Here is a 24,087-nt window from a genome sequence, read left to right as displayed (position 1 = left end):
GCGCGCTGCGTCTACTGCGGAAAGCTGCAGTACGGCTACGCATTCCATACAATCAGCGGGCGGGACATCGTGCGGCGCTGTATTGCCTGCGAGAACGGCCCAAAAGCGGTTGAGTTCTGGGAGGAAAAGTTCCCACAACCTGATTCGGCCGAAGTGCGCCGCCAGGAAAGCCTGGGAAACGTCAAGAAAGCGATGGGTCCTGACTGGTACCCCAAAAAGAAAACGAGGCGCAGCCGCCCTCACAAACTGGCCGCCCGAAACGTTAAGTACATCGAGCAAAAGAAGCAGCAGAAGAGCAAGTAATGGTAAATATACACTTTATGGCCTCCATGTTTCTACCTATCTTTGTATTTAGTATATCGGCTACAGTGCGAGGTTTGGAGCCGCACATACGGTAATCTGTCTATGGCGCAGTCAGTTGTGTTGACACACCTAAATCGAGTAGCGCGTTTCAAAAAATATTTAGCACATGGTATCTACTGTGGACAGCCGCAAGCTGACCGTTCCTATCTGCATACGCGTCACCGTAGATGGCACGTACACTCGCTCACGTGGGCACACGCAAAACCATGTTATCTGTATCATCAGCTCTTATAGCGTATATTGCACTAATTGGCGCTCACAATTTAAACCACAGTATTGAGTGGGAACTACGTGCGACGAATAAGCTGCTGTTTACATAGATACTACCACTGCGTGACAGTGCAGACCGTACAAATGGACGTGGCACGTCGATGTGTCTGAATGCAATATTGTACTTTAGTGTCCTGTCCATAATAGTCAAGATAAGAGCTCGGTTGAGTCGCGGATGACTATAAGGTGTGCCCGCCTCGCGCGTATATATCGCGTTGGCTACTGCTAACAGACGCGCGTTCAGCATACCTGTATCGCTGCGGAATAGCCTGTGCCCAGTAAGTGACGCGCTTGATCATACAGACTAAACATCAAAGCGTAAGCACAGAAAGCTAGCACGACGACGCAAACGTCCCGATAAGGAAACAGGGACCCCATGCATATGTTGAACTATCACGAGCGCGTGGCAAATACACTCATTAACGACCTCGCGATATATGCACGGACACATCAAATAGCACGCCGAGCGGATAAGTAGGCAGCGAAAGTACTCCATCTAATGTACATGAACTATTATTCAATTTAAGTCTAACCATCACTACGATCTGATACTCTGCCTACAGCCATATATCTTCGTATGTTGCAGCCGGTAAAAAGAATGTGCACGCAGTGGTGCCTCTTCGTCCGATGTGGACGAGGCCTTTTGTCGTACATATCGGACCCAGTATAATGTCAGTCGGAAAGGATTTACGCCACTCTGTCAGTCAGTAGCTATACAAATAAGTCAGAAAGTACGTCAGCTATACAAGTAAGATAAATGTATGCGGAAGATAGTGGAAATACCCTTCAGTAACATCACAAACAGCTCAGCAGAATAATTTCAAAGCATAATATTGATGTTTGTGGCGACCATCGGCAAATACTACCTATCCTAAAAGATACTTCGCGCGCGGAGCTGATTAACATTGCTCTATTCGACCGTCGCAATCGATGATATGTGTCGACTGCCTCACGGCGATGACGTGCAGATGGGTAAAATGTGTGAGTAGGCGTATTTACTCCAGCTACACTGGGATTCCTCACCGATCTACGCATATTTCGTAGCATCATTGATACTGACCCGTCTTCCGTACAGCATATATTAGCTTTGCAACCACGCGCGCCTTCGATTCGTGTCATTTTAGGAGCAATGCGCTCAAACGAGATTATAGACAAAACCTTCCCGGGTAAGATGGTGCTCTGCTTGCAGATCACGTTAAACCCTGGTCGTGTCTACCATAACATGTGAGCACTAAGGATACTGTGTGCGGTGTTGTTTTGGAACGTAATATACGTAGATCACAGTATACATGTACTATATGTTGCTTCGCTTTGAGTAGAAATTCTAAGCCCATCGCAGCGCAGCGGAGGTGGTCGGCCCTCTCTACACCAACCAACCATGCCCTAGCGTCCGCGGAGCGGACGCCCAGACCGCTAGTCTTAAACATCTACTGCAGCAACCTGTCTGTCCGTCACACTAAATTGTCGTGCCTGTCACGCTTTTCCGGACAAATCATTGGATAAAATGATTTAAATATTTCTACTGGTTGCCGAGCGCAGCGAAGGTGGCTTTAATTGGTTAAAACTAGATTGTGTTGTTGCATCAATAAATTCATGTGTTTCCCAGTTTACATATGGGGATTTGCACAAGGCTATACATTATAATATCCAAAGGCATCGTTTAAATATTTTTTACTTTTTTATAATGCATGTTGCTATTGATATTTGAGTACTAAACGGAGGGCAGGGTGCCTATCGTACACGTAAGCATGCGTGATTCCGAGGACATGGCTTAAGTATACTAAATTCTCTGTACTGGTTTTGCTAAATCGTATATGTTACATGTACAGCAGTAGCCGGTCGTGTGGACTGGTCGTAAGAACAAAGCTGTGCTTATAAACGTTGTCACTTGATTCACAAAGATAGATAGTTTTAGATTGACGTGTGAACAATATGTGCTGATGACAATTACTACTGTAAGCGAATTGAACTTGACCATTGTTTTCTACGCGGGTTTTTAGACAACAACATTCTGATACTTCTTAATAGGTAGACGCGTTGTCGACAAGGGCGTAGAATAAGGTTTTACATGCAGCGGTAAGATAACAGCACAACATGAGAGGTGTCAATTATGGTTACTATAAGTAGGCCCGTAAAGAAACGTTTATCAACTTAAAGCCTACTCTACGTTTAACCATCCTGGAATCATCGTTTAAGTATCAAATAAAAATACCGCCGTCAACAACAACAACAGCAAGGCGTCTTGCGACGCATCGTTATATCCAAAGGCTATAACCATAACAGGCACATATTCGAGTGTCTTATGACTGATTCTGAATCAGCACAAAATGAACACACTTCAATGCATAAAAATATGCTACAGCTTGAATATTTTTATTAAATATTCAAATTGTAGCACTTTTTCAAAGTAGCGAGTTTGGTATGCGAAGTGGTTAATAGTCAGTTTATTACAAGCTTAACCAGGCAGTACAAGCGGGTATTTGATGCAAGCTGGACAGATATTCTTTGTATTGATGCAATTTAGGTTTCAGAAACGGCCCGTGAAATCGAGCACGACGCTGAACTAAATATATTATTTAGCGTTTTTAGACTGGTGGAAGATTAAGGTACAGTGATAGCCAACAACAATAAAGAGACTTTGCCAAGATCACTAGCGTAAGCGTTTATGAGCATGGTAAGTATGTGCTAGGGGTTCAGTCTTTTGTACCGGTAGAAATATATACACGGCTTACTGGGAACTCAGCATTTTGTAGCAAATGAAACGCAGATTTATGAAATCTAAGAAGTCAATTTAGGCACACGGGGGACTCAGAGGATTTGGACTAATTATCCCGCCGAAGCGAAGCGAAGGCGGGGAGGCAAAAATCTAAAGTAAAATCTAAATTACGCCGCGTAGCGGCGGCGCTCGGCTAGTTGACAGCAGCGTCAACAGTGATGACTCCAGGACACGATGACAAGGATAACTGACACAAGTAAACTTCTGGTTTGAGAACAAATGCTGAAAATCACCTTCATGTAAGTATAAACACAAGAACTGAAGTGTAGTGCTCCGCTGGAGATGAAAATACAACTTTTTGCCTAGCAGCTTCTAGATTAACCTTGGGTTTCACATCGTCCACCACGTAGAAGAAAAAAAAACTTCGTCAGTTGCGATTCAACATATTCCGATGTATTTGTACAAATATAATGCCAAACTCAAACACATTCACACTTTATCCCAACTCACAACCACCAATGCGACTGCACACACATATGAACTCCAGAACTTTGCGGAAACCAAGTCTTGCCATGCCCTGTCCTTCACTTTCACCCGTTTCCGTCTATACCGTGTACGATCGGAAATTCGACAAGTACGCTAAATCGCACGGTTCGTCCTTGGAGTATTTCGGAATCGTCTCTTCCTTCTTCTTTTCCTTCTTCTCTTTCTTACCACGAGACTCTGTTCGACGATCCTCGTGTCTTCGTGGCTTGAGGTTAAACGTCGACAAGTGGAAATCAATGGGCTCGACATCTTTTTTCCGTCGAGAAGATTCAAGCCCGCGTAGCTCCACCTCGTCCACCTTCGACCCTCCGTTTCTATGCCGTGAAATTTTCTGCGTCGTACTCGCCGTGTTCACTGTAGTATGTCGATGTGGTCGTAGATCCACAGTCGACAGGTGAAAGTCGATCGGTTCACTGAACTTCTCCGTTTTCTTCGAACGTTTGGTCACTGTCTTCGGTTGCTTCGGCTGCTCTTTGGGATGCGCATCATATCTTTTTAACTCAAGCTCGACGGACGAGAGTTTCGCGTCGATGGCTGCGAGATGCTCAATTGAAATCGGAGTGAGCGCACTGTTGGACGGACCAGCAGCTGACACGCGTCGTCCTCGTTTGGTGGATGTAGGTACCGGTACGTCCACCTTGTACTTGGGCAGTCTCAGATCAACTGTTGACAGTCTCATCTCAGTGGACTCGTCCGACACGTCGAGAGTTGGCTTGGAACCTGTCGTCGTCGCAAGCTCCCTATCTCTGGACTCAGTCAAAGTGGCATCACGGATGACCATACGGCCTGTTGTCTGTGTAAAATCACACGACATTGACGTCGACGTGTGCAGCTCCGTAGCGTTCTGATGTCTCCGTGCAGCTTGCAGCTCTGTGGCATTCGCTAGTAGCAATTGTCGAGCTCTGGATGGTCTCGACGGGGCGATAGATGACGTGTGTCGACGTCGACGAAAGTCCACTGTAGACTGCTCCATCTCTGTGTTTTTCTTCGAAGATCCTGTCTGTTGTGACGTGTTTTCTGCTGATAAGAACGTGGCACTTGGTTTACTCCTGTGACCTCTAGTACTGTGCTCTCTTGCCATGTTCGAGAGCGAATCGATGCGAGGTCCTACTGAAGTGGGCGCTGAATTCACTCGCTGAAAGCGACTCTGACGACGTTCGCGTGGCGGAGAATGCGCTTCCGGGCGCAGCTGACTGCACACTAGACACACGTGTTGATGTCGGGCAGTCGACTGCAGCGTCGACCTCCTGCTTGTAGCAGCGACGAAGCATTCCTCGCAGACTCGCTGTGAGCACATACTGACCATTAGTTTTCGAGGATTATCAAGAAGTACAAGACGGCGACGTACCGTTCTACAGTAGCGACAGATCTCCTGGTTCACGGGGCTCTTGGGTGGCCTCACGACGCCCTTGCAGTTTACCATTGTATCCGCTCGAGTGGAGTAGGGAATGGTTCGCTATTGTCGGAATGTGCAATGAAGGGAGACGCCGGTCGATGGATGCAGAGGAGCGGGATGAGTGAAATATCTAGAAACCAGGCGGCATCAGCTTGAGAGGGGACTCGAAAGTGCTGGCGTGCTGCGGTCAAAGCAGCTGGCGATTGCACACTGCCAATGTTCGACCAGATGAACTTCATCATGAAGCTGTTGACTGTCAATTCGCTTGACATGCGAATTGGATCGGATCCAGTTCTCCAGCAGGGATCGCTTGTCGGCTCTGCTGCTGCTATTATTAGCAGGTCAAGCTGACCGTCAACATCGCCGATCGTAAGCCGCGGAGTGTACTTCGAGGTACTGTACACGTACTGTTTAAGTATCTAAAGACACCAAGATGTCGGCTGGGAAGATCGGCGTTTTCTTTTTTCGACTTCCATGGCTGACAAGTGCGTGGTACCTACAACAGCCATCACTAGCGATGATAAATTACATGGTACAGCGGATCGAGAGCGTGCGCCATGATAAGCACAATGACTACAGTTGATCAGATACTTCATCTGATGAGTTCCTAGGTTTCTATCCTAGAAACCTGTTGAAATGAGGGAAATTTGGGAATTAACTCTCGCAATTTCAAAATAGAAACCTCTTCTGGCACCACCAGCCGCATATTAGGAAGGTCATAATGACGAGCTGGACAACCGCGTGCGTCTACTTCGCCGTGTTTCTAGATGGTTCCTGGTGCTGAATACCGACTGGCAGTCGGTGATTGCAAGCTCGTAATGTTGCAATAGAGCAGCGCTTATTAATAACGCAATTGCAGGCTGCAATTTTAGCTCGTGGTTCGCACTTGAGTCAGCTTTCAGCGATCACCTTCGTCAGCTCATCGTCCATCTTCATAATGGTAGCTCACTGTCGCCATCTCGCCTTGAAAGTGATCCCTTCAATAGATATCGTATGCAATCCGTCGCTCGGTCGCTCTACCGGGCGTCTTTGTACGCACGCAAATAGTCCAGATCGATAGCGAAGTCTGCCGGATCCGTCTTGGCCGGCTCGTCCTCCGTGACGCTGCGTACAGCCACGGACTTAGCACGTCGCTCAGCACGGATCCGTCGCGGCGGAGCTGTAGCAGGGTGGCTGTGGGCTCCATTCACGTGCACAGTATCGTAATGTTGTCGCATGCGCAGCAGCATGTGAGCGTACGAAGCGCTTCTTCGTCGCTGACGTTCTTCTTCCGTTTCATTGTTTATAAGAGGTTCTGCCGGTGTTCCGATCTGTTTCCAATCGACAGGATCGTGTTCCGGAGCAGAGAATGTAGGCGAGGAAGAGCTCATGTCGAAGTAGTTGGGAGGCAGCTTAAGCGACCGCGACATTCCGAGGATGTCGGCTGTCGAACTCAAGCGCTTTTCGGACCCGCGGGGCTCCGACTGTCCCGTACTTGACTTCCTCGGACGAGTCGGATTCTCAACTGAAGCACGTTGCTTTGTGACGGAAGTTTGGGCCCTTATTTCGACCGTACTCGCTGGACGATTGCGAATGCTCGATTCTCTGGACGCACGATGGTTCACAAACGGGTTCAACACGCCGCTGCTGCTTCTGGCAGCGTCTTCCGACATTTGGGACGATCGACGTCTTCTGCCATTGCTCGAGACCGGTTCACGAGTACTTTTCCGGTTTTCACGACGCTGAGGGCGTCCATCTTGAAGCGTCTCTCGCTTCTCTGGCTGCTCTCGTTGAGTCTTTCGCTGCTGACGCCCAGCAACGTACGGCTCTAGATGCTCGAGTTTTAGCGCCTGATCCGAAGGCTTCGGGAAGCCATCCCAACACGAATCCAAACTTACGGATGGCTCGACTTTCTGAGGCACCTGACGCTTCTCAGCGCAAGACGAGCACATGTACTTCGTGCGAGGGGCTTTGTTGGTAAGGAAACGCCATCGCAAGGGCTTGAGCTTCGTAAAGGCTCCACGACCTTCCTCTGGTGAAGCCCCGTACGCAATTGGGATCGGATTAGGCGTGTTACTGAGACTCTAAGGATTAACGAGTACATTAGTACACAGCGATACTTGTGGGTGTGTTCAAGGCGTACAGAGCGACATACCTCGCCGCAGAACGCACAACTCCCCGCGTTGGAGCTACAGCTGTTGCTGGACATGCTGGTTTAAAGCGCAGATGATAATTTAGGGACTGCGGATTGAGCTCAGAGGCGCTCGACCGCAGATCGACGGTTGTGGACGCAGTTCGGTGTTTTCTCAAGTGCCGGTTCCTTGGAAGGCGATATCCGGTTGGGTTGTGTGCAGAGCTGCGAGCTTTGTAAGCAATGCTCAAGTATGGAGCATGGAGCATGGAACGTACCGGACACTTCGGTCCAAAGTCGCTTTTTTTAATGATCAACCTCAGATGTGCACGAAAGAGTGCAAATCGTGCAGCGAAGTGTCCCTTTAAAATCGTCCCAATCGGACGAAAAGGAAGACTTGTCGACGAGAGATTACAGTAGTGCCGCACACTCTTCCGCCCTCTTAGAAGGCATCAACACGCTCAATGCAAGTCGCTCAGAATCCTCCCAAAAAAGTACCCACCACAATTCAACATACTCAAGTTGCTGTACCTGTAGGCTCTCGGGGTGTACATGTCATGCGCCACGGTGGAAATGCCAACTTGGCATGTGTGCACTTTAGCGTGGATGGGACAAAATCGCGAATTCATCGAAGATTGAGTCAGCCCAGCTCAAAGGATGCAGAAGAACATCACGAAGGTCTACATGTACAGAACAGTACAGCCTTGTTTTTTGCTGTACATGTAGCTGCTGTGTACGGATGTCTCCACACCGCAAACTGCACTTTGAACTGAAAGACCAGATCTGATCAAAGGATACCAGCTGAGAAGTCCACGATGCAAAACGCAGCCACCTTATCTGGTCCAAGTCTCGACCGACTTGCACTGCACGACCATCATCACCGCAAGCTCAATATCATGTTTACTCTAGCATCCTTTATCTTGGGGCCGGGGTAACGCATCTTGCGGCTCCTTTTCTTGGTGTCTTCTCTCCTTTCCATTGTTCCATTGTTGCCTTGATTAGTCTTGTCTTTCGTGTCTACTTGAAGCTGGCCAAATACGATAGATCACACGGATTTTGCTTCGAGTACCGGGCCGAAGATGTCGTCGTCAAGTCCATCATGGCCGGCGTAAAAGCGGGTGCTGACGGTCGCGCAGACAACCGACTCGGCTGGTAGCGCTCGTGCTTACGCGTTCCATCTACGGTGTGGCAGCGCGCGGAAGCTCGAACTCCTTGCTCTGTCCAATCCATCGGTTGAACCGGAATAGCGTTAGTCGTATAACGTCGCATCCGCCAATTCAATTCCTCGAGATTGAGGCCCACTTGGCTACCCACCGGGGCGAAGTCCATCGGCTCCTCTACTGGCGTGTCGAACGTGATCGGAGACTCCTTGGGGGCCTCGGAGCCCTTCCCAGGAGCACAACCAGTTGGTTTGGCTCTACGTGACAGTCTCGAGTTGCCTGTCGTTCGACTGCGACGTCGTGCGATAAAGTCTTCGTCCAGTGCCTTTGCTGGACGTCGAGTGGACACGCGCGTATTACAACGTCGACGTTGCTGCTCTTCATGGTCCGTCGGCAGGAAGAACGTCTGATGAGGAATAACTGGCAAGAAATACACAAGTGTGAGACGACCAGACGTGAAAGCAGCTCCACAGATAACGTACATTCCGAGTTGCGAGCTGGAGTCGACGTCTGCTGGGACAGTTTCCGCTGCTGAACATTGCGTTGTGGTGGCTCTAGTCGCTGAGGCTTGGGCTGTGGAGGTTCTTGACGCTGGGGCTTCTGTTGTCTCGGTTCTTGACGCTGGGACTTGGGTTCTTGTCGCTGCGCTTTCTCTTGAGCGAGCACAAGTGACGGCTTTCCTTCGTCGTCAAACCATTTCGGATGATCCTCGCTGGTTAAAGATGAAATGCTGCCGTCTCGCAGTCCACCTTGTTGGTTTACTTCGAAGATGCTGTGTGTCCGTGTGAAGACCTTGACAGCCGATCCGCTGCTGTCACTGGAGTCCGAGTCGTCGTATCTGCCTTCCGTCTCCAGCGTAATCTTCTTACCGCGTCGATGCGCACACGAGAAACACGCTTGTCCCGTGGCGACTCCATCGACTCGATAGTTCCGTGCCACAATATCGCAACATTTATCGCACAAATACTGCCAAGAAATAGACCTAATGAGACCCACTTGAACCACCTATTATAGTCTACACTGAACAACGTACCGATCCACACATGACGCACTTGTCTTTGGGTCTCCACATGGACAGGTAGTTCGCACAGGCAGCACAACGTTTCTCGCCCTGTAGCTGCAGAGCGCGTGTGAGCGAGATCTTCCTGGACTTGAGAATCATGTTGGACATCTTGAGGTAATGATTCACCAGCTCGATCGTCCGTTTGCCACGCGATTTCTGCACCATGGGCATCAACACGGACGGCGTCTTGTCACCTTTGACGTTGTAGTACACGGTGGCATTCAGTACGCCCAAGGCGTCCGTCTCTTCAAAGAACAGGCCGCAGTAAAACAACTCGGCTCGGTGCACGTCGAGACCCTGCGCGTTCCTAAACTCCGGACACGCCTTGTGCTTGATCGAGTGCGATACTTTAGCCCAGCCACGTCGTCCGTCTGCGGTCCCGTACGGCTTCATGATCTCCAAATAGCAGAAGTCCTGGTCCTTGGCTAACAGGCGACTCGGCGAGTGACTCAGCGCCCAGCGAAGACTCGTATGATCAAGTGGACGTTGGTGGGTATTGGGCTTGAGCACTGCGAGTTCTCGCGACTCGGAGAAGTCCAGCACCATCTTCTTCTCGTTGTTTAAGTACAACTCGGTGACCTCGTCCAATGAGCCGTAGACGGTGAAGGTGTCGAGTGTCGTGACGACTCTGTCCTTGGACTCGGGGGCGGCGCGCTGCTTCTTGGCATCGTACAGTCTCTCCTGGGCCTCGAGGAAGACGTGGTCGCCCTGCTGTATCAGGTCGAGTCGCTCTCGCTCCGACACGATGATCTCCCCCATTGTCGCTCTGGTTGTGACTTCAGTTTTGGGATGTTTATGAAGCAAATCTCAGGAAGCGAAGAGGTGGCCGATAGTGCAGTGGGGTTGCGTGACGCAATGCGTCCGGTACGGACTGGAAGATAAGCTTGAGCTTGCAGACCGACGGACGATTTAGTATCCTGGGGGGCAGCCAGTGGCACGAGCGGACACGGAAGTCCGGAAGTGACTCGGAAACAGATCGAGACTGTTAGCCGATCAGACAGGTGCACGATACATGTACATAAAGGCAAAGCCCAGACCCACAGCCGCGTTGGCTCTTCCTCGAACAGGCACGAAAAATGCAGTTGAGTCTTCGTGAGCGAGTTCGTGTGCACGACGTGGCTTCGAAGCGCAAATGACGGACGTCGATGCTGCGAGGCGACTGTCGTAGGAATTTACTTCCAGAGCAGAGACCGGGTGGACCAACCTTTCTGGCGAAGCACGAGGCCAAACGCGACCCTGAGTTGCCAGATGGTAATGGAGACGCTCAGTCGATGGGGACTCGTCGACTTATCTTTGGCGGTGACTAAGAAGACTATGAACACCCTCCAGGCACCTACATGTACAACCAATATGACCTAACAGCCATCACTGCAATACAGGAAGCAATTCCGTAACGACAGATAATAAATGCATGTGCACACGCCACTCTACTTGGCATATAAACTACTGACCGGCTTTAGATCCAGTTCTCTTCCTCCAATGACTCTCGGGTCAGCGACTCGCGACTGAGAGACTCGCGCTCCTGACGAGCGCCGTTAGACTTGATCGTTTGCAGTACGCGATACTGCTCCTTAATACGTTCGCGATACTCTTCCTCATCATCGTCGTCCTCGGCTTCGGACATTTCGCGTTGCAACTGCGTCAACTGTGCGATCTGTTCGAATAATATGCGCGCAGGCAGCGGTTGTGTGTCCATTTCGTCGTCCGAATTGCGTTCCGAGATCGTAGACGCACTCAGATCGCTCGCACACATGAACGACGACTGCGGATTGAAGCTTCTACTGGCATGGAAGCTCCGATGACCGTTAAACGTGTCGTCATCGTCGTCACTGTCAAACTCGGACAAGTCCATTTCCTCGGGCGTCAACACAGACGCGATAGACTCGCGACATTCCTCTTCCAGCTGGCGGATTCTACGGCGCAGTCTCTCCATATCAACCTGGTGTTTGGACTGCACTTCTTGCATGACACTGGACGAACGCCACTGCATCTCTTCACTGTCATCTCGGAAGCCCGGATGCATGGACCGACCTGGTTGGTATGCACTACCGAGCATATCTTCATCCAAGTTGGAGATGCGGTTGCCCAAGTGGTCAACAGCGATCCGGTTCAGCTCCTCCATTCGACGCAAGTGGCTCGCTTCTAGATCGTGCATCACGTCGGAAGAACGGGACCCATCTGTGTCGTACATAGGTCGGTTGGCGCGAATCAGTTCGAAAAGCTCGTTCGTGGGACGGTTCATCAACTCTTCATCGATCGCCGACACGTTCGACTCGCGGGGAGAAGCCAAGTGCTCCGAAGGCTCCGTACTGCTGCTGGAAATCGGCGTCTGCGTGTGGTCTTCAGGGATAAAGTCCGACGTGTCACGCGGCGAGCGCGTGTCGTCGTCGTGTTCATCCACTTGAGCGAGTTTGCTGTCGGAGATGACTCGTGAGCTGTCAGCGTGGAACTCGTCGACTGCTGCGCTTCCCTCGCCTGGTACAAGTTGAGAGCTGAACGGCTGGAACTTGGGCGCACTCTTCTCAGGAGCAACTTGCTCTTCGCTGGTGCGGTACGCTGCGTCCGAGTCAGAATCTGAGCTCGAGTCTGACCCCCGTTCACTTTTGTGCTCCACGGAGTCGGCGCTTGAGCGGTACTCAGGCTTGGTGGCTTCATGCTCCTCACTCGAGCGATGACCTGCATCTTCAGACTCATTCTCGTGCGTGGACTCCTCGCTCTGGCGGCGTGGTGGCGTGATGAATCCACTGTGGTGGTCCTCGCTTGAACGACGGGAAGGCGTGGTAATTCCACTGCTGTGCTCCAGTTTGTGCTCCACAGATTCCTCGCTCGAGCGGTAGGCCGAGTTAGCCAGCGCATGCTGCTGTTGGTGCTCCACGGACTCCTCACTCTGGCGGCGTGGCGGGGTGGTGAAGCCAGTCTCGTGGTCTTCACTTGAGCGGCGAGGAGGAGTGGCGAATCCACTGCTACGCTCCTGCTCATGTTCCATCAATTCCTCGCTCGAACGGTATGACGAGTTAGCGAGCCCATTGTCGTACTCGTGCCCCATGGATTCCTCACTGTGGCGCGGCGGGGTAGCGAGTCCAGTCTTGTGGTCCTCGCTTAAACGACGAGGAGGAGTGGCAAGTCCACTGCTGTGCTCCTGTTTGTCCTCCATCGATTCCTCGCTTGAACGATACGCCGAATTTGCAAGTGCGTGATCCCCCGATTCCTCACTCTGGCGGCGCGGTGGCGTGATAAACCCACTCTTGTGGTCCTCACTTGAGCGACGGGGAGGAGTAGCAAATCCACTGTTACGCTCTTGCTCTTGCTCCACCGATTCCACACTCAGACGACGTGGTGGGGTGACAAGTCCAGTCTTGTGCTCGTCGCTCGAGCGACGAGGAGGCGTCATAAGACCATTCTCATGTTCCAGTTCGTGTTCCACGGATTCCTCGCTAGGTCGGTACGCTGAGTTAGCAAATTCACTTTCACGCTCCGCTGAATCACTGCTCGACCGTCGTGGTGGGGTCATAAACCCACTCTTAAGACCTTCACTTGAACGGCGCGTAGGAGTAGCCAATTCACTCTTAGGTTCGTGCTTTGCAGACTCCACAGACTCCTCACTCATCCGAAACGCTGAGTTAGCAAACTCTCTCTCGTGTTCATGCTCGTCGGAGCTCACACTCGAGCGACGAGAAGGAGTGGCGAAACCACTCTGCAGATCCTCGCTAGTACGACGTGACGAAGAGTTAAATCCGCTGCTCTGCATCTCCACTGACTCCTCGCTCTGACGACGTGGTGAAGTAGCAAATCCACTATTGTGTTCACTTGAACGGCGTGGTGGGGTATTAACTCCACTTTTCTGCTCTACAGACTCATCACTCGGACGGTACATCGAACCAGCCAACCCGTGTTCGTGTTCGACCAATTCTTCGCTCTGACGCAATGGGGTAGCAAGCCCACTCTTCTGCTCCTGCTCCTGTTTGACCGACTCGATGCTTGAGCGGAATGGCATCGCGGCAAATCCACGCTTCTGTTCAACTTCATTCTCCGATTCCTCACCGGGGCGGTACGCCGGCGACGGCTCACTCTCGAACTCGACACCCGCAGACTCTTCGCTCGATCGGTACGATGGCGTCGCGTACTCTGCGTGCTCCTCGCTCAGGCGGAACGAAGTGTCTGAGTCATCCGGTCCTTCACTCTGCTCGTCGTCACTTTCCACATCTGGAACCTGCTCCAGCTCCTCCAACGAGAAGGGGATAGTGCCGCTGCGCTTGGTACGTCCAAGAGGTCTCGTCTCAAAGTCAAATTCTTCGTCATCAATGTCGACAGAACTAGCGGAGCTGGCCGAGCTGATCGTGCTGTCACCAAAGCGATTCGCAGAGTACTGCGTTAGACTAATCGAGCTGTCGTGCAGCCCTCCAAGCGTAGACGTGCTATCCCGAACATTTTCTTCCACGACGACGTGGTTGGCTGCCAGTTTGGATAGCTCCTCCATGCGCTTACGATGCTCTTCCTGCCTCTTTCGTAGCTCATCAGACGGACGGTCTTCTTCGTCTGGCAACCTGTACGCAGCACGAGCTCTCATCGAGCTGATGTGGTCACTCATACCGGCTGAAGACTGATCCAGTAAATCTTCGTTTAGAAGTGAGTCGTTCGAGCTGCGCTGTTGACTCGGTCTCTCCATCATTGCGACGTTCTCCGGAGACCCATCAGGGTTCTCCAGTATCGCAATACTGCTCGAGAACTTGGATTTATCCACCGATAGGTGAGACGCATCAAACGCGAGATCGTCCGGATGATTGGTCATGTGAGTTCCCGAAACTTGGGACGCGTCGAACCGCTTACCACCAAACTTGCTGCTGTTGCTTGAGCTCAATGACGAGTCGAAGCGTTTACCAGACCGCTGTGAGTCGAACATGAGATCGTCACTCTGAGCCGATGCAAACGCGCCATTCGACCGGTTCGAGAGGAAACGACTTGCTCCAAAGTCGCTACTGGCATCTGTACGACGCGAGCGATCCCCACGGAACGATCGGTGTCCTTGACTGTTAAAAGAAGAGTTTGGATTCGGTAATCGACGGCCACGCATGCTAGGCGGCGTTCCGGGCGGAGAACCAGGCATCGGGCCTGTCGAGGAGCTTGCTGCACCACGAGAGCGACGAGAACTGCGACGGAATTGCTCCGGTTCCTTACCAACAGCAGCACTAACACCATTCTGGGAGTTCTGAGCACTTCGCATGGAATTGCGACTTCCGTTTGACGACATGGAGCGCCGAGCTGCCTTCTCCTTGGCCACAGCCTGCATCCGCTCGATTTCGCGCATCCGGTTCAGGTGTTCCTCTTCCAGCGACTTCAACACCGCCGAAGATCGGTCGCTTTCAGGAGTAAGCTGGAACGTACGGCCGCGATTGCGACGCATTTGCTCCAGAATCGCAGAAGAGCGGGTACTACTGGTCAGTCTTGAATCTCTGGAGCTTGTCTGGGACACCCGCGAGTCTCTGTTGGCCACAGCTGCGTTGAACGCCATATTTCGAGGCACCTTGGGATCGCGGTTTGATGACGACCTTGATGAACTTGCTTCTCGTTGTGGAGGCGGCGGAGTGAACATCTTCCGTGCAGCGATCCCCTTGGGCTTGCGGTTCTTAGAGCCGTGAGTATTGTCCGTATTTAATTCTCCAAGATGCAGAGGACTGTCTTCTTCTTCCTCCTCCTCCAGTGGCGGGGACAGTGGTGGTGGAGGTGGTGGCGGCGGGAACTGACTCTTGATTCCGTAGCGCGCAGAGCGCGCCTTGGCCAGGCTCTGGATTGACAGAGTCTTGCTCGCAGTACTCGTGTTGGACGTTTGACTGCCCTGACTAGAACCTGTAGACTTCAAGTCTTTCGCCGGCTTGGGGTCTTTCGTAACCTTGAAATCCTGCGTCGCCTTGAAATCGGATACTTGCGTGGAGTTGTAGTTGGAGCCCTGAGCCAATTTATAGTCGTCGTAGCTCGAGTTGGGGCTTTTATTGTAACCACGATGACTCGACGGCTCGTCTTCAGGGATCGGTGCTGCTTTGTATCTATCCGGCCGCTTCCGACGCTCCTCTTCAGTCGAATATTTACTCGCCCCATATTCGCTTCCATAGTTACTTGCTCCATAGAAATTGCTGCTCGACGTCGAAGCCTGCGGGTCGTAAATGTAGCCATCCGCAGGTTTGACACTGCTAGCTTGGTTCCAGCCAGCCATACTGCTTACCGCGCTATTACCACCTTGCCAGTACGACGTGCTAGTACCACTAACGAAGCTGTTCTCGCTGGAGCCGCCGTCGTAGTACTGACTGTCGTCCAGCTCGCTGGTAGCGTCGAACTGACTGGAGTCTTCAAAGTGGCTTTCAAACTGACTTCTGGAGGCACTGAACTGACTCGCAGCCATGGAGTCCCGGCTCGCTTCTGTGAACCGAGACTGGGCGAACACACTGTAGTCCGACTGCTCTTCAAGTCCGTCTTCGTCTCCGTCCTCTTCCATGCTATCCTCGTCTTCCTCATGGTACAAGTCCGGATGGTCGTGATGATCTTGCAAGATATCCGAGTAGCGTGTCTCATTCTGCAAGCGTCGCCGGTCGCCTCCATTATGAGAGCTAGGCAGCGCTCCGACCGGTTCATATTCGTCACTAGGAGACAAGTGGTAGCATCTGGTGCACACTCGCGTCTTGATGGGGCCACGCTTCGCAGAGATCATGACTTGCGGCGCACATGGCTGGCACACCACTTCACCACACACGCGGCATCGCGTTTTACGTACAAACAAAGAGAATTTGCGTGAGCAAAGCGTACACAGAGATCTCGTGCGCTTGGGCATCAGGTCTTTCTTCCTCAGTAGCGTCTGGCGTCCCATTCTCGACGTCTGGATCTCTCGACTGATGGAGACGACAGACAGGATACGTCGCTTTAGCGCCGAATTCAGCAGGAAATGCGGCAACCGACTAGTGCTCTTGAAATTGATCTGAAGACTGTGCATCACGTCCATGTATCCTTCCTTCTCGGCCTCTACAAACACGTAGCCAGACTGGTACATACTGCCTCTCACGACGCCGTCCACTTCAGGACAACTTGGTAGCTTGATGGAGTGCATACTGAGCACCCAACCTCTTCTTCCCGACGCGTGTCGGAACGTGTTCTGACACTCCAAGTAGCAGTAGTCTCGCTCTCGAGAGAAGGCGGAGGGCCCTTCGTAAAGCTGATATTTAGCCGACACACGGTAGTACGGGTTCTGTGGGTCGCCGTGCACCAGCGAGTAGAGCACGCCACAGTCCAGCACGTCCTCTGCCTTCTTGGAGAGCATGAGTTCCGTTGTCTGCTGGTCGAAATGGCTCGCTACCTCCTCGATAGACCCCATCATCGTGGTCACACCGCACAGGAACTCGGTGCCGGTTGTACCCACATGATCGTAACTTCCTTCTCCGCGGTACATCTGGATGCCGCGAAACTTACCGGTGTAGTGCCACTGCACAGGACCGTCCAGGGTGTGCGCGTGGTCTACAAGCGCCACAGACGCCTCCTTGGCCTTGCGGATCATGTAGGCGCGTTCGCTGGCTGTGAGCGACGGCGGCTGCCACGAATCGTCGCGGGAGTCCGCCGACGCGCCGCTCTGGGCGCGCCTCCGACTCAACGTGCGCGCTCTGCCCATGGTCCTATCGAGTGCGGACTAGTGTTCGTCCGTCACGTCACGTCACGCTTGGTTTCCCTTTCGCGAATGCGGAATTGAGAGTGAATGCGGAAAAAGTCTGGAAGCGATAGGAGGGGGCAGCTGCTCAGAGGCAACTTGATGTTTTATCTGCGCTTTTCGACGGAAGTCAGGAGATGGAAACGTCCACGTGTGTGGCGCCGTGAAAGTGTTGATCTAAAGCGCTGCTGCCGGATCGAGCTTCGCCCTGGCCCTTGCTGCTGTCGCGCGCTCTCGCTCTCTGCCTCTGGTGGCGGCCTCGTGCGTCTTATACGATGGAGCGCTGAACCTGAAACACCTGGCCACGCACGTCAAATTTGCTGGCTTGTGTGCGTCTAGTGACCAATCAGGAGACAGTGTTGCACTAGTCGAGAGTGCTCATTGGTTTCTTATTGTGAATATTGTAGTAGGCGACAATCGTCAGCTTGTACTGTTGTGAACTTACGACAAAACGACTAGAACAACAACGACCACTGGAGATTGAGTTCCTTCAGAGCAGAGACCCACCGTTATCCTGTCGCCATCGGCTCGAGCATCATAAGACACTAGATCATGTAGACTCCTTTTCCGAGGCTTAAGTTCGCATTTCGCCCTAGCCAAAGAGACCGAAAATGTAAAAAAAAACGACCAACACTTCGCTTTAACAGTAAAACCTTTCTGGATAGGCGTGGTATCCTAAAGGACGGAGTCGATCCACTTTACTGCCTGCCCAAGGTGTGCAGATCGCGGAGTGCTACAGAGGACATAAGCTACATGCCAAGCTATTAAAGTTTAAACGACCTCATCGCTATCGATAACGCAGACAACTGTCATGCATGATCGCACAGGTGCACGTTAAGCGAACACACGGTCCGACACTGTCACCATAGGCGGCGAGTTGCCCGCGGCGCCTATCACGGTGGTTCACGAGCTGAAGTCTCTTCAGTGTTTCTGCACTTTCGGCAGTGCGAACGAACGGACAGCATTGCGCGGCACAACGAAAACTTGCCTCCTCCATGCGTTGTTTGCAACCACTTTGCAGTGCACATAATGCCATCGTACCTCGAAGTAGACAAGTGAAAAGCTTGGGTTGGGTGGACCTTTGTAATTTGAGAGTTCAGCAAATATGACGATACAATTCACAGAATAAATACGAGAGTGCGACCACGATGTGATTGGTGGAAATTTTTTTTACTGAATCTAACGCACAAAGAGCTACAATTGAAGAGACAAACGAGCACCTTGTTGCTTGTCTCGGCGAAGAGCAACTAGAACTTGAGTCACAGGAAGCTGTCGACCGTATGCTGCGTATACTTTGCTGATAGCAGCACCACTGGTGAGTCCTGCGCGAGCAAACCCAGAGACTACGTCCCAGAACACTATGCGGCGCGAGTAAGTAAACTTGTTGGCTCCTCGCTCCGCAGCGGTGAAATCTTTCGCTGGCTTTAAGCCGCTCAAACCGACCCCCCCCCCAACTCGTACAGATCCTTCGATCTCTATGACAGTACCGCGTGGTGAGCTTCGTGAGCAGCACTACCATCTGTGTCTGCTTCGATGGCCATGATCGAATTGGACAACACTCTCCTTGCAACAGGTTGTAGAGCAATACGCCGCAATACAGCCAAATACTTTTGATGGTTTTGCTGGCTTTCGGTACGCGAGCGGAGGACCTCGTTCAAGAAGCCAGCAACTTGGCGTTGCAGGCTAAATAGCTGGAAATGGAGTGCAACATACTCTTTGTGCTGTCCGCAGACATGTTGCTCTGGGTTCCATGCGTTTGCACAGAATCGTTGTCATCGGTGGGGTATCACGAACTTCAACAAGCCGAAGCTGTGTACCATCATCGGTAACGTGTATGGGTAATCGCTCAACGGGGCTTACAGCAGCGCTCTTCGAGCGTTGGCGAAGGCTCGTAAACTAGGAAGAAGGTCATAATCAAAGCTTCCATCCGGGACGAGAGATGCCCAAAGTAGTGGCAGGGCGAGCACCTTCGCAACCTCCTCCCCCATCGCTTCATTAATTGCGGGTCCGACTTGATTGACCAGTGTAACCACCAGTAAGACGCTTTTGCTGAAAACAGTATATGTGCTGAAGGAATGGCCTGTTTTAAACGCCATCAACTCGAGGAGGATAAAATTATATCGCTTTGTCTGCATCTTGCTTGCTTTGGTGTGTGAGGGCGGTTTTTAATTGTGCGGACGGCGGGATTTTTTGCTACCAGCTTGAAAGCCACCACTTGATTTTTTATATGCGCAAGTTGCATGAGCCAGCTATATTACAACTTCCAGTGCAATTGTTTTTGCAAGTGATACAGATTTTTTGCAGAGGTATCACTTTCACTAGAGCTGGAGAAAAGATAGAATCACTACAGTTGATTCCGCAAACACTTTTACGCTGATACGAGCCACGGATAGGAAGAGCAGAACACTAACAATAGTGGAGCTGACATGCACCAACTGTTGGGTAGTCAATCCCTTATCAGAAGAGCGGAGCACTACTTCTACACCAACTCAAATGAAGATACCGCCAACATGGATCTGACGTGATATGTAGAGGTTATATACAGTGTGCATCGACGACTCCATAGCACAAAGAAGCAGTCACAAGTGGAGGCATTTCTATGATTGTAGTCGTCACTACAGAGCAATAGAAAGTCGGATCATTTTAGAGCAGGCTAGGTAATGCTTGTACGACGTCAAATACAAAGATGGTCGGAGCCCACTCAGCAAGTCTGCTAAGTCTCATACAAATCTGTTTTGCAGCACATACTTACATTTGTGATCATGTAGGTTGTGTCGTGAGCTGCAATGACGATCCAGTAGCTGTACCCGCCTATGGATCGACAGTATGAGTAGAAATACTGAGGAATTCCAGTTACGTAGAGCATGTGTCGTCGACAACAGAGTTATGTGTGCGCAACGTGCTACGTTTAATGTTAACCTAGCTAATCGAACGACGAAGACCTAAGATATCATCGCTGACAGCAGAGTACACGCCGAGCCCGATCAGCTTTTTGCTAGATTGCTGTAGTAGTTAATGGTTTGGTTATACAAACTCGTATTCTTTTTCATTTTATAAGTGCATCATTTCATATAAAATTTGCTTACCTTAAGCGATCATACGCGTAGGGCAACCAATTTTCGTGTTATTCTTCATGACCCCCATGCGCATCACACGCATGAACTAATGGACCAGCGCGGCTAGTTGTCCTCTGCGTCTGAGCCAACTGCGTAAGCTACAAGGGTTTGCCTTCAACATCCTCAATCACAGCCTCCGACGCCCACCACTGAGGCAGGTCAGGGGTAGTGCACAAGCTGGCAAAGGAACCGGCAAGCAAGCTGCAAATGCGGAAGTTTACATTAGGTGCACAACGACCTCGGGAGCCGGCGAGACCGGTGTTTTGGAGCTGGATACGTATCAGGAGAAGACGGACAGGTTTACAAGTAGTAAGGGACTCCTCCAATACGAAGCCTATGTCAACATTGTGCCTTTGCGGTGGATGCAAAGCAAAATCTGCAACCAGGCGAAGAAGCATGCTACAACGAGGCACATATCGCGCTCCCGGAAGCACCGCCAGCAGCGACTGTGCGGCGTCACCCGCAGCGGCAACGACATGTATCACTCTCCCACTATAAAAGCTCTGACCACACAGCGCGAGAAGACCGAAAAATAGGCAGCCTTGAAGTTTTCTTTTTCTTGATCTAGTTCTATTCAAGCTACTATAGGTGAAAGATAAGTACAAGAATAGCGGTGACTACGAGGCTGCTAATGTGTAGGTTACGCTATTGCTATCAACAGCGGCGTATGTCCGAGGACTGGAATCAAAGCTCGAGCATTAGTGCTTGTAATAAATAAAACCACATACTGTGTATCGCGCTAAACCTGCTACGAAAGATACTACAGCGAAATACCATGTGAAATAAAAATCTGCTTATCTTTTCGGCTGATACATTTTAACCCCCCAACGCGAGAGCTTCTGGCTGCGCCCATTTCCCGAAACCCCATACACGATACTATTTATCTCAAAGATGGGAACACATAGTTAAGTCTAGTTGCTAGTTATCATGTCTTGGCCACAGCCAGGGCACACCCCAAACCCCACGTCTTGAATCGTGTATAGCAATGTACCCATCCGGTAAATGTGTCTGCACGATACAGGATATTTACAATAACGTGTCCGTGTAGTGCACAGACAGCGCAGTAGTAGGTGCAAGACGGGTCACATATTTGCTGAAATTTAGAGTTTGTAGACAGCTGATATACATGTTTATTTAAAACAAGTCAAAAACAAGAGCCAGAAGATAGTCAGACGAGTCTAGCTGCCGTGATCACTAGCGCGCGCACGCTTTCGTTGGCGAAGGCTGCTTGGAGCTTCATTTCCATTGTCGCTGACGTCACCTTCGTCGCTGCAATCACTGCCGTCTCCCGTATTGCTTTGCGCTGGCTTACGCGCACGAATATGGCGCTTCGCGCGCGCCTGAGGGATGCGTGTACCGTTTTTCCAGTGTCTGTGCCAGATTTCGAAGCACGAGAGTGCCTGCTCGTTGCTTGTGTGCTTGACCTTGTTGCACAGGAAGACTCGCGCCGCTTGTTGGTGCTTGGACGACGATTTCAGCTTACACCCACCACAGAAAAACGTACTTTCACCTCCACGCGATTCACTGGCTGACTTCAGCACTGAACAGACCTTACAGGCGCGTTGGCGGCGTTTTCTGGTATCCGTTGTGTTACCTTTACGCCACTCATCCGTTTGCACCGGAACGTGACTGTTGGCAGTTTCTCTGGACTTGGTGGGGGTGGGCTGCATGCCGCGATGACGTAGCATTTGCTTCCAATCGTCCGTTTGTAGTTGGCACAGCTCCAGGTGAAGCATTTTAAGGAAGTACACGTGCGACACCTTTGACTTTCCATCGTAAGTCCGGCGACAATTGAAAAGAATGTACGTGTTGATTATGACCAGGTCAATAAGACCAAGGAAGAGTGACTTGTAATACTTCTTGTATCGACGCAAAAGCTGCAGTGAGTATCTAAATACAGATTACGTATAGGACACGATAAGCATTCCATGTTAAACCGTACATATTCAATAACAACACTTACCTCTGTAGACGTAGCTGGTCGTGTACGTCCACACCTCCCATGTATGTTTGATAGTCTTTCACCAGTCTGGGTGCCATCATTTCCGCCAGCTCTCTGGTGCCTTGATCGCGACGAACAATACGATCCTTAGCTGCGCTTCCTCCCGCTGCAAGAAAGAAGACACCTTGGTTGTCATACCAACGAACCGCTTTGATCGTGGGCACCTTCAGACACTCAGCCACTTGATATGTCCCTTTCACAATATGTGGTGGCCTCTTGTTTGAAGCACGTTTCCCGTTCTTCTTCTTTGGTGGAAGAATAGCTTCGCACAAACCTTGTTTGTTGGTCATAATAGTACCAATACTGTAGAACTTCATGGTCAGCAACTGCATTGCAAGGACGACGGACGTATAGAATCGGTCGGTGATAATCAACCGAAACTTTGGAGGTCCAGTAGGTCCAAATACATGGCGAAGATTTCGCACGACTGCTGCTGGTCCGCAATTTGTGTCAGGTGGTGTACTTGTGTCTTGCAGCTGCTGTTTGCCGCAATACACCTCGAAACTGTACCATACATGTTGCACAGCGTCAGTTAAAGTGTACTAGACACGATAAGAGAACTTAGAAGCAAAAAAAAAGCGAGCCCGAAGGCTCGCTTTTAATCACCGTATGCAATATGCTGTTTTTGAGCGGTTCAGCATGAAGAGTTTAGTTCCCCATTTGTGAGGTTTATCCTTCATGAACACTCGCATGCGATTGAAGGTGGAGCGCGACGGAAGCATAGCTTCATCGAATACCATCACTGCCGGTAAAATTCAATTGCGCAGGAACGTTTCTTGCAGAGTGTCGGATACAGGACGCAATTTCCACGCTCTATATTGCTGCTGAAGTGTAGGTTTCGAGATATGTGAGCGAAGCGGTCTCTGGTCATGAACTGGCCAAAACAGCCCCGAGGAATGGCCCCTTCATCAGTGGTCTTCCAATGGCTCTCAAATCTTTCCTTGTTCGGACAAATTGTCCGCGCGATAAGCAAACCAACAAAAATGCAAACCTCTTTTCCCGAAACATCAACCACCTTCTCGAGCCACGTCTTGATTTGTTCTGGAGTCTGGACTTGAAAGTCTGGACGCTTCAACTTCCGAGCTTTCTGTTTGGCATACTGGGCCTCCACACGAGCGGCCATGTGCTCGTTGTAGTAGTCAACAGTCTCACCGGCAATATTTTCCCACATCTGTGGCGGTGCAAAGCAAAAGAAAGCCCCAGAAGCAGTTTCAGCAGCCAACAACGCTTCCGCAGTAGGTCCACTCTCTCCATTGTAAATGTTTGGATAATCTTCACTGATCTAATCATCTGGTCTCATATCGTACGGCTCCTCCATGTAGGGATACGGTAACTCAGTTCTCGGTGCAGACCAACCATTGAACTTCATGTCTGTCGGTATGTTCTTGTGTATGCGCCCACCTGAAATGAAGTCAGCTCCACCAACGGCTTCGAGAAGTGACTCATCAAAATGCATATCTACTGGAGGCTCAGTATCTTCAACTTCAGCAGGGTCAGGCTCCTCTGGTCCCAAGTCATCGTCGTCGTCGTACACAGACCCATGTTCAGTGTTGTCATCCGAATCAAGGCCAGCAAAATCCTCAGGTCTTTTACCAGGCTGCACAAGGTTTGGGTCGTCTACTAACAAGAATACACGATATGAATAAGTAACGTAAAATACA

General features: G+C 50.9%; 4 protein-coding genes across 4 annotated transcripts; all 4 read right to left on the bottom strand.

Moving 5' to 3' along the window:
• Positions 1 to 3,953: 3,953 nt before the first annotated feature.
• Positions 3,954 to 5,318, bottom strand: PITG_08929 (uncharacterized protein; the record flags this gene model as incomplete). The annotated part of the gene is made up of 2 exons (XM_002902928.1): positions 3,954 to 4,895; positions 5,244 to 5,318. The coding sequence occupies 2 exons, from the start codon at positions 5,316 to 5,318 to the stop codon at positions 3,954 to 3,956; spliced, it is 1,017 nt and encodes a 338-aa protein (XP_002902974.1).
• Positions 5,319 to 6,307: 989 nt separating this feature from the next.
• Positions 6,308 to 7,479, bottom strand: PITG_08928 (uncharacterized protein; the record flags this gene model as incomplete). The annotated part of the gene is made up of 2 exons (XM_002902927.1): positions 6,308 to 7,354; positions 7,426 to 7,479. 2 exons carry the CDS (start codon positions 7,477 to 7,479, stop codon positions 6,308 to 6,310), a joined length of 1,101 nt encoding a protein of 366 aa, XP_002902973.1.
• Positions 7,480 to 9,513: 2,034 nt separating this feature from the next.
• PITG_08927 (uncharacterized protein) lies at positions 9,514 to 10,170 on the bottom strand (the record flags this gene model as incomplete). The annotated part of the gene is made up of 2 exons (XM_002902926.1): positions 9,514 to 9,527; positions 9,588 to 10,170. 2 exons carry the CDS (start codon positions 10,168 to 10,170, stop codon positions 9,514 to 9,516), a joined length of 597 nt encoding a protein of 198 aa, XP_002902972.1.
• An 823-nt stretch (positions 10,171 to 10,993) lies between these two features.
• PITG_08926 (adherance factor, putative) lies at positions 10,994 to 17,272 on the bottom strand (the record flags this gene model as incomplete). The annotated part of the gene is made up of 1 exon (XM_002902925.1): positions 10,994 to 17,272. The coding sequence occupies one exon, from the start codon at positions 17,270 to 17,272 to the stop codon at positions 11,081 to 11,083; it is 6,192 nt and encodes a 2,063-aa protein (XP_002902971.1).
• Between the last annotated feature and the right edge of the window lie 6,815 nt (positions 17,273 to 24,087).

Source organism: Phytophthora infestans, genomic scaffold (genome assembly GCF_000142945.1).
Source record: "Phytophthora infestans T30-4 supercont1.16 genomic scaffold, whole genome shotgun sequence".
Classification (NCBI taxonomy): Eukaryota; Oomycota; class Peronosporomycetes; order Peronosporales; family Peronosporaceae; genus Phytophthora; species Phytophthora infestans.
Note: the sequence above shows the minus strand (reverse complement) of the source record. Positions and strands in the feature narration are given on the sequence as shown.